General features: G+C 40.3%; 1 protein-coding gene across 1 annotated transcript; it reads right to left on the reverse strand.

Moving 5' to 3' along the window:
- Window positions 1-5,645: 5,645 nt before the first annotated feature.
- hnf4a (hepatocyte nuclear factor 4, alpha) lies at window positions 5,646-10,394 on the reverse strand. The gene is made up of 10 exons (XM_008287987.1): window positions 10,295-10,394; window positions 9,020-9,194; window positions 8,668-8,762; window positions 8,055-8,161; window positions 7,811-7,966; window positions 7,227-7,314; window positions 6,964-7,116; window positions 6,599-6,835; window positions 6,301-6,423; window positions 5,646-5,788 (listed from the first exon to the last, which is right to left on the reverse strand). Exons 1-10 carry the CDS (start codon window positions 10,380-10,382, stop codon window positions 5,646-5,648), a joined length of 1,365 nt encoding a protein of 454 aa, XP_008286209.1. The 5' UTR covers window positions 10,383-10,394.
- Window positions 10,395-11,029: the final 635 nt, after the last annotated feature.

The following is an 11,029-nucleotide window of genomic DNA, read 5'->3' on the forward strand; positions in this document are numbered from 1 at the left end:
TTGTAACCCTATAAATAGGCCGACTGACTGATTACAAGTTTGTAGACACCTGTGATGCTAATTAGAGGACACACCTTGCTTGAACATGTCCCTATGGTCACATTATTTTCAGCCTTTTCTAGGGGTGCCATCATTTTTGTCCAGGCCTGTTTTATTAGTTTTTTGTTTTTTTTTCAATAATTCTGCTGAACCACGGTTCAAAAGCAATGTCTGATTTTCATTGCTAAATTTTCATAGAATTTTTATTTATTGTTACTTTTGTCAGATTCAAGTTATTTCTGTGAACAATGTGGGGTTTTCTTTCGTGAACCGAGGGGTACCAACGGTTTTGTCCACGTGTGTAAGTGATGCTAAATTGAAGATTTCTGGCAAAGAGTAACAGTAAAAAGTCATTTTGTGAAACAGACCTTTAAAGATGTACATTGTAACTGCAGTCTACAGATACAAAGTATAGTAAAAGTACAGACCTTAATGCGTTATCCTTACACTAGGCTGAAAGTAGACATATTATGGAAGCAAAACATAACCAAAATCTGAAAATTGACCAGTGACCGTCAAACCTAACATAAACAATAAATACTGAAAACAGCATGTTCCCTGTTAAGCAAAGTGTGAGGGTTTCTTTACGACACCACGACAGAGCAAACACTGCATCTATTTTCTCAGTCATGAATCAGAGACTGAGCGGCTAATACAAGCTGACCCTGAGACAGAACCAATGCGACAGAAATCCGACGAATGACTGAATACTAACCCGAAAATGCATTTAGCATTAACCATCTACGGCAGACATAGATGACTTTAATGGGCACCCATTGCCACGTTATAAATGGCTTCAAAAAAATTGCCGCAACGATTCTAAACAACGAAACCCCTGTGTTAAAAATCACAACCGACCTGCCAGGAAAATCCTTTTTCCGGGTTTGGACACGGAGCTATTTCATTGGGCTATTACTGGCACGTGATGCGCAGTGACGCTCAGAGCCGTCAAGATGTGCGTCTGTTGTTTTGATGGTTGTGCTGCCTCCAGGTGTCCCTGGGAATTTCGCCACCAGACATTTTACGCACTCGTATTTAACATTTTATAGAAGGAGGGTAGTTTCCTGGACTTCTGTAAGAACATCTTTATTATTATTGTTGTTGTTATTATTATTATTATTATTATTATTATTATTATTATTGAATATATATTTTTTTTATAAACATTGCTTTCCTAGTTGACTAACCGAAGAAGCAACCAATATTTAATGAACACAAACAGTATAATTCCACGTTTGTGGCTTTTCTTACGGCGTCAGTGTACTTGAATCTCACATCATTCAAAACAACAGCAATAGGAATTCCACTCTTGCTCTTGGTACTAAAATTAGTTCAAAGGCTATATTCTCCGCGGTGTATTATGTATAAAGATTAAAACAGAGCCTGTCGCAGATATCTTTACAGCTTTGTTTGCTGAACAAGTTATAGCCTATTCGCCCTTTTGTCTATTTTACATATTTATCAAAATACTTTAAATAAGAGGCTGATGTGGCCGACGTGTCTTCGTTGCTCCTGTTTTAGTGGCATCAATTACACGTCAAAGCGGCAGATGGCAGAATTTCCCTACACGTTGCTGAGGCTGCATCCCTGTCATTATAGAGGACATGTGTCAACATCTATCAGGTATGTTTTTTTTTTTTTAATTCAAATTTAAAATTCAGACGTTGGAAATGATATATCTAATGCATAATTTCTAAAAGGGGTTGATGTTTTTGGTTTAAAAAAAAACAATTTTTGTGGAAAACTGGGTATGCCATGTACTTATTGGAAAAGCCTTTAAGTATTAGATTTTTTTATTTTATTTTATTTTTTTTTAAGTCAAGGGATCATAATCACTGCAATATCCTAAAATATGTATATACATATAATCTCCTCAGGTTTGATTTTCTACTCTGATGCTTTCTCAGTTAAAGTTGTGGGCAAGTTGAATTCCATCCCCACAAACATTAGAGACTCAAAAAGCTTTGCACTGATTAAAACTTGTATCAAAGTTTGGTTAAAGTCAGCATAGAATTGTCACCAATGATTATCTGCTATTTATTATCTAGTTTATTATTCTCATTATCTGTTACTGATTGTATTTTTTTATTGCATTTTTATTGCATTTTTGAAAATCTCACACAGGTAGAGGGTTAGGTTCGTATTCATATATCTCTGACCTCTTATTGCTGTAGGCCCTTTCAAGGTCTTTTATTGGTCACAAACACAGTTATACATGTTATAACGCGCAGTGAAATGTGTTGTGTACCTGTTCCACATCAAATATATATATATATATATGTATGGAGAGAGAGAGAGAGAGAGAGAGAGAGAGAGAGGATGAGAGAGAGAGATAGAAATAGCAGAAATAAATAAATCAAATTTCCAAACAGTGCAAAAAGGGGATAAAACAAATAAAGAAAATAATAATAATACTATATACATGTATATATGCAAAGTGCAAAGTGACTGGTTTGACTGTCTATTGCGTCTATTGTCTTAGGTTCAGCAGGCAGACAGCCTGATTGAAGAAGCTCCTACTCATCATCTCTGTGTTTGCCTTCAGGCAGCGGTAACGCTGCCCTGATGGCAGCAGAGAGAGCAGTCTGTGGCTGGGATGGGTGGGCTCACTCACAATCTTCCTGGCCTTTAACCTGCATCGTTTGGTGTAATTGTCCTGCAGGTTGGGGAGGGTGCTTCTGATGGTGCACTCAGCTGAGCGGACCACACTCCTCAAGGCCAAGAAGTCCTGCTGAGTGCTGCTGCCCATCCAGGTGTTGATACTCCCAGCAAAAACACTCTCAGCGGTGCAGGTGTAAAAGTTCTTGAGCACCATGAGAAGGAGCTTAAAGTCCCTCAGGCACTGGAGGAGGTAGAGACGCTGTTGAGCTTTCTTCACCAGAGTGTTGATGTGACAGGACCACGTCAGGTCCTGCATGATGTTAACACCCAGGTACTTGAAGCTCCCCACTTGCTCCACCTCTGTCCCGTTGATCCCGAGTGGGTAGTATGTCCTCTGCTGCTTCTTGCTGTAGTCCACAATCAGCTCTTTCGTCTTGCTTTATTGGTGTTTTGTTGCACCAACCGACCAGAACAAGTTCCTCGTATTGTGTCAACTATACCTGGCAATAAATCTGTTTCTGATTCTGATTCTGACGTTCCAGAGGAGGCTGTTGTCTCTGCACCAGTCCTCCAGGTGGGTGTTGTTGGAGATCAGACCCGCCACTGCTGTGTCGTTTTATGTAGAGTACTTACTGTAATGTGCTGTCCCTGCAAAATAAGTGTAAAATTAAATGAAACATTTAATCATGGGGCCTGCACTTGTATCAGACCACTGTTATTTTAATCTATAGTTACAAGTAATGGGGTCTAAAAGGCAGAGAACATTAGAAAATACCTACATTTTGCATTTGTTCTTCATTGAATACAGTGTTTTTCACTACAAAAATATGATATCAACAATTTGACGGAAAGTTGAATGACAGGAAACTGTACATACATTTTAGAATATCTGGCAAGATCTTGCACTCGAACAACATAGACTCCACAAGTTTGTTCAAACCTGATAACCAATGTTATCCCAGCATTATCTGACAATACCGAAAGAGCTTCTTGTCATGTCAGGAATGTTTGGTTTTCTGTGTCTTTAAGTTACCCTACACTCTAAATGGTCCGTTGGGTTGAGGTCAGGTAACAGTGGAGGAAAATCCATGATAGTCCACAGAGCCATGACATGACTTCTTGGTCTTCAAGTCGAAGCTTTGACGTGTGTTTGGTTTCATTATCCAGCTGCAGTATGAATCCTACGTCACAAAGATGTAAAACAGAGAGTAAGACCTGTCTCCGAAGAGTGAAGTCTCCTTGGTCAGGGTATTAATTCACTGGAGGTGTCCAACCTGGACTTGAATATTCCATTAACACTGTGGGTTTCTTTATGTTTCTCTGTCCTGTTGGTCTCCTTCCCCCTTCGGACAATAATATCTAAGTGGGATTCATTGGTAAATAGGACCTTTTAGTTGTCATCCACTGTATTTTTGGCCTAATTCTGAGGCCTTGTTTTCCATTATCATAATGCTTCTTATTGAGCAATATTCTGCCTGAACCTTGTGGCACAGCCGTAATTCTAACAGATGAACAATGCCTAGAAGTTGATTTAGTTGGACAAACATCTGAAGAGTCGATCACCTGAAGGTCATCTGAGCACAGCTTCAATAGAAGGGTACAGTTCGAGGAAATCTGACCATCTGTACCAAGGAGTAAACATGGTCACTGTCACAAATCTGCTGATGTTTGATTGCTGACCAAAAAAGAAGAGGACAGAGTCTAAAATACTTCCTTTTCATTTTTCATGTCTTGTTTTTAAATGTTTCAGAATCCTCAAACCGATTATTTCTACACAATAATATGACAGATTTTCAATGTGGTGTCAGAGTTTTGGATGTCACATAAAAATGTAGTAAACTCTAAATGCAGTCACGACATCAACTTTGTTTTTTTTTCATTTGGATTGTAGAAATGCGTCTTTGAAGTGCTCCTCCTCTCTCTGTGTTGAAGCTGTGCTATCTATAATGATTTTATGACAGTTTATCAGTGTATCAGCACTGCCACGTTGGACCCACTATTTTTCCTCCAGAAACTTTCCATTTATCATTTTGAGAACATGCAGTCCACTTTGTTCCCCAGTGAACTCTCTTGTGATCATAGTATAAAATACACTCTGCAGAAAATGTAAAAATAGACCTTAAGATTTATTAAGTCATCTTCACATTGTCATGCGAAACATTGGCTTTGTAAGGCAGTACAGGTTACAAGGCACAATTTATTCTATCAGTCAAACCGTGACAAAGTACTAAACAAAAAATACAATATATATATTTTTTAAAAACCAACACAACATATTATTGGGAAACTTCCTCAGTGTGTCTGCTTGTGACTTTTAAAAAGTGGCACGACAGAGATCACCATACATACTGAGCTTAGCTGTTTTGGTTTAAATTTTTTCATGTTAAATTTTACTCCTGTCGATATGAATATTCCAGTATGTAAAACAAACCACAGATATTTTCATTTTTATCACAAAGAAACCTAAAAAAAAAAACGCTGAACTCATTCAAGGGATTTCCTTTAGCTTTTTTTCTGAGCTCATTTTATCACTAATAAACATAAAATAAAAACCTGTGCAACACTAAATATTAGACAACGTAAGGCCTGTTGTAACATTAACAAAATACTGACATGATCGCGTCACCATGTCTAACATAAGCCTTACTGCACACATCAATGCTAAAGGAAGTGATGTTTCCCAGTAAAAACTATATATACAACAGTGTATTTCTAAGAGTCATTCTCACAGAACAGAAGTATGCCTGGAAAGTTATACTTTTATATAGTTTTATCTGGCGTTCATTGAACCACAGAGCTCAACTGCAGCTGCATATATGCACAAATAGATCCCTGAAGACTAAAATCTGTAAGGAACATACTTGTAATTACATTCTATGTATTTAGCTATGGTAATGTTTCAGTCAAGTTAACAGCTTAAATGCTGATCATGTATAAACTTACATATAAAGACCCTGGTTTAACACAATAAAAAAAAACTGAAGGAATAAGGAATAAAGGGGTTGTTAGATGGCCTCTTGCTTTGTAATGGTAGGCTGAGGGATGGAGGTCGGCTGCTTGGGCACCGTTGCTATGACCCCCTGAGCCATTTTATAATGTTCTGAGCTGGAGGCAGTAGGTGGAGATGGGATTGGGGTTTCAGGAGTGGCTGAAAAGTAGAACACAAAAAAAGAGAGGGACAGGTTAGAGAGAGAAACTGCAGCATAAGCAGGAGTATATTTACCATTCTGTGGTATAACATGTCTCGGGGCAACACAATTTTCAGATAAGGTGTAAGCACTTTTGTGAAATTTCTCAGCGCATTAAACATGTTAAGAAAGAATAACAGAAGTTTTCTTTGACAAAGTAAGCCAGATTAGTTTGCGTGAAGAACTTAGAGGATTATTCTGCCAAGCCTGTTTGTCCTTCCAGCTACCTGACTGGGCTGCACATGGAGCTGGGTGAGTGAAAGTTGATGGTCTCCCCTCATTTAAGTATAATTGGTTTCAGTTCATTTACAGATAGCCTTAAACAAACTTGGATGAACAAACCTTTTTTTTTTTTTTTGGTTTAACTGTATGTTGCAACAAAAAAAACCCAACAAAGTTTAAGACGAAGACAGATTGTGAATCTCAGAGGCCAGCAGTTGACACACTTTGCACTACAGTCTTTTGTACTTACAGATTTGACCATTGTGGATTGGCGTTGGCATGCTGCTGGCTACTATAACATTGCTGCTGAGGTGCTCCTGAACCAGGTGCGGGTGCAGAGAGTGAGGTGCATGTGGAGCTTCATTAGCAGAACCTGAGAGACAAAACCCAAAAATATACTGTCAGTCTTAATTTACTACAGCATATCCATCTGAACGAGATCAACACATGTCCCTCTGTTGCCTAACCCAACACTTCAGGTCAAGAAGTCCTGTTCTAGTTTTGTGATATGGATCAGTATCAAGATAAATAATCTGAAAAGAGCTCACCTCCAAGAAGCATTTCTTGTAGCAGGTTGTCAATCTTGGCCATGCCAAAAAGCTTGACAAACTGGATCTGTTCGATCATTTGCCAGGTGATGCTCTGTAGCGTTGGCAGCAGCAGGAGCAGCTCACCGAAGCGGCCTCGAGAGTCATACTGCCTGTCGTTTATGTAGTCCTCCAGGCTGACCTGGACCTGATACCGCATTCGCTTGATCTTCACGGGGTCACTCAGACCTTTAGCATCTGTGGGCAAACAGAAAACAGGAGTGTTTACAAAAGGAAATAGAACACATCTTAGCTTTAGTCTTTTTCACTGTTAATGGCTTGAAAAAAAAGCTTAAACAATCCAAAAGTTTAGTCAGTAAGAGTACCTGGGTCAAAGAAAACTATGGCCTTCAAGCAGGCGTATTCATTGTCATCTATCTGCAGCTCCTGGAAGGGAAGCACTAGCTCATCCAGGATTCTCACTGCTACCCTGCCTACCTCCAACTCTGGGCAGTTTCTGGGAATGATGTGGTCGTTTCCTGCAGGAGAAGCACATTCTAGGTTTTACAGGCAATACTTTTGAAACATAAAAAACTGAGGATAGAATATTTGCAGAGTAAGTGTAGTAACATTCATGTGTCAGCTTTACCTAACAGAAGAATATCTTTGTATAGCATGGACCTCTTTGCAGCACCGAGCAGAAGATGTTCTCCTGCATGAGCTCGCAGCAATGCCACCTAAAACAAAGTGAATTAAAAGACAATTAACTGCATGCAGATACATGTTAGCTGTAAGGCTTTGGTGTTGTATAGTTGTATCTCTGTCTTTGTGAGGCTCCCTGTTTAAATTGAAGACAGAGCAGGAGACATAGGCTCTCACTGCATCAGCAAATGAGTTACTAAGGCCCAGTGATCCCACTGTTAATGATTCTGCATTTTTTTCAGGAACTTTAAAACCAGCTCATCATATTCTAACTCAAGATTAAAATACATTAACCATTCTGGTTGAAAAGTTTAAGGGCTGGAGTGGTGAAAACCGCTGCTGTGCTTAAAGATGTGTAATTTATCCCCTTTTTTCCTGCTACAGTTTTGTCTTATAGGGGAAGGACAGATTTAGGGACAGGTCCACAGCTATGTGCTGCTTCAGCCCACACTGTGGTTTTGAGTCAACTGGTTGATGAGTGACCAGAGTGTCTATACCACTATGTACATTGTGTCTGTGTATGAGCCTTACCTGGTCATCCAGGGGCAGGTCACAGAAGGCTGGGATGTACTTGGCCCACTCCACTAAGACCAACAGCTGCTGTTTCATGGATTCACACACATCTGTGATGGTGGCGATCTTTTTAGTCCTGATGTCGCCGTTCAGTATAGGAGCAGGAGATGTGATCTACACAGGGAAGTGTGCAAGTGAGGTCATTTGATGCCTTGATACGGATGATTAATAGCAGTTAGATGTGAGTGCCAGAGATAATTACCTGTCTTGAAAGTACGTCTGCCTGGATGAGTGCATTGATGGAGGGTAAACTGCTGTCTTCATAGCTGGATCTCCTGGTGCTGATTCTGTCTCTTTCATTCTGTACAGCTAAAAACACATAGATTTATAGTTTCAGTGCTGCAGTAGTATGTAGTTGGTGCTTGCAGAGCAAAATTTTGATGGAGCTAAACAAGGTGAAAATGCAAGAAAAAAAAAAGAAGAAAAGTATCACATTTTCTTAATTCCTTTGTTGCACGAAGGCCGTACATGGAGTCATTTAAAAGAAAAACAAGTCCTCCAAGGTTGTCATGTTTATCAGTATATGCCTATTATTGCTTGGAAATGTTTGCTCAGCATAAGCTGGTCAGAGACTTCAGCGCTCTGTGGAGTGAACATTAACAAAGTAGTACTCTCCGGGGTATTGCAACACACTGAGACGAGTCGTATCAATTCAGTGGGGACAGCCCAACCTGTGGCAGTGATTTGCTGATTAAATGGGTAATTCAGTTCTGTTTTTTTTCAGGCTGTTTTTACCAAGAAAAAAAAAAAACACACATAGACTGAGTTATAATGAAGATTAATCAGTTCACTTTGAAAAGATAAAAGTCTCTCACCTTCTTTCTTCATGCCAGCTCTAAAGCATTTCTTGAGTCGGCAGTATCTGCATTGATTCCGCTTGTCTTTGTCCACAATACATTGTCTGTTGAACCTGGAGAGTTGAATAAGTTTGTTTGTGTGGGCAGCGAAGCAATAAGAACTGCAAAAACTCATTAAATGTTTGTTTAATTAAAATAAAATAATTTTTTAAAGCAAAAAATTTGTTGTGAAGATGTGACGCTAATGAATCACAAACACTGGTGCAGAGTTTGGGATTAGTTCCAGTGACTAGACGTGCAATGTTTCAGTGGCAGAAAAACAAAACTTTACTGATTATCTCTCTCTCTTCAGTTACAGATCCGTCCTCACCTGCACGAATACATGTGGTTTTTGCGAACGCTGCGTCTGAAGAAGCCCTTGCAGCCGTCGCAGCTGGAGGCTCCGTAGTGTTTGCCGGTAGCTCTGTCACCACAAATGGCACACAAGCTGCCTGCTGCCAGGTGGCCAGTGGCGCTCATGTTGGTGCTTTCAGCCGGTGAGGAGTCTGACACAAGCAGAGAGAGAGAGAGAGAGAGGAAAATGTTTCATCAGGTCAGCATGCTTTTATGTCATTAAGGTTCATATGTATAACAAGGTGACCTGAAACTACATCACGTGTTTTTATAAAAGCTGAATCAGATGGCAGCATGTAGAAACACTAATTCAAGGGCTATAAAATAGTGTTTCTACTTGGCGCATTGTAAAGCTGGTTTCATTTGCAAAGGTGTGAACGGTTGGAGTGGATCAGAGATTGGTTCTATTGACAGCAGATCAAAACTGGCCTTCATGAGAACCTATTGCTGCTGAGTAGCTCAGACAGAGTCAACAAAGCATAAGTGATGTAGGTTTGATTACCTCTGAAAAAGCAATCAGTGGAGACGGTTTTCTTTTTACCCCCACCCCCCCCACAGTCACCAGACTGGCTCTATCAATCATAGACCACGTCATGACACATGCTTTGGACATGTATGCTACAGAAAAATGGCTGAGTGACTCATAAGGAGATGTTGTTGTACATGTTATAATGTGGAAGTAAGCGATGAAAGCGTTTTAAAGGCGCTTCTTTTTTTTCGTCTCACTGGAAATTTTAGAATCAGGATCACAGCCAGACGTCATGGGAGACTGCCTGTATAAATACTTGGTGTCATTGCAAGCACATATCAAAAAGCTGCATTCGTTTTCTTCAGTGTAGACTCTGTGGGAACAGGCCGTTTGAAACAAGAGAAGGGCGATCATGATACTCAAACTACTGCTTCATCACAGAATGAATATCAATCCACTGGAATCAGTCTGACACCACATCACTGTACAAGCTGAGACAGGTTCAAACTGCTTAGACCAAACGACCTGAGTGCATTGAGAGTACAGCATAAAACAAAATCTCTTAATGTGTTACTATAGCACTCTGAGGTGATAAAAGAAGACCACTACATGGGATCACCTCTCTGCAAGCAGGAGCAGATGGACAAATGACCCCTGTTTTTTTTTTTTGTTTGTTTTTTTTAATCACCTTACGCCAGAACTCCCTCTGTCCTCTCCTGACCAAAATTTTAAATCAGTAAACGTTTCAAAGTTCAATGCCAGAGTTGCATATATGTGACTCACCTGTGCCCAAAGGGAGCACTTGCATGTTTTCAAACTCCAGCGTGGTATAGGCTGGGTCCAGAGCCTCGCTGTAGTCTGCCATGTCCATGTCTACCAGCGTTTGGGCAAACAAATTCTCAACTACCTGACAGTGGGGCAGAAAGACTTGTCCAAGAAGCTAATGTGCCCCCCTCCTCCTCCTCCTCCTTCCTTTCTCACACCCTCATACACCTCTACAAATCCCCCCTCTCCCTCTTTTTTGGGCCTAGCTCCGCCCAGTAACAGGACTTCTCCTTGGCCCAGTTGAGTGTGATGGGGACCTACTGGTGCCAGAGAGGAGAGCAGTGACTGACAGCAGAGCTCGCCTCCTTCTCCTCCTTCCCTCATACCGCTAACCAGAGGAGAGGTGGAGTGTCTGCCTGGTTGATGGTTAACTAGCCCCTTCAGTGGTGAATCACAGGGTTGTTGTTTTTTTCTCTTCTTTTATTCTTTTTTCTTTTTTTTTTTTTAACAAGAGATAGCGCAACTTCGATATCTGCCGTCGTTGCATGGTGGTTCTCTGTCAGCAATGGATAAACAATTCCTCAACAAGAGCTATATCAGTTCAGTCCTTTGCTAAATCACAGTTCCACCTCTTTAAACGATCATTTTATGGTGTGCATGTGACATCAGCATGCAGCAGTGCTACTGCATGCTGAAAACACATGCAAAGCAATGACAGCATCTATATCAAGGTAAAAAGCAACTGAAAGTTCA

This window comes from Stegastes partitus, unplaced genomic scaffold, assembly GCF_000690725.1.
Source record: "Stegastes partitus isolate 25-593 unplaced genomic scaffold, Stegastes_partitus-1.0.2 Scaffold12, whole genome shotgun sequence".
NCBI classification, from domain to species: domain Eukaryota; kingdom Metazoa; phylum Chordata; class Actinopteri; family Pomacentridae; genus Stegastes; species Stegastes partitus.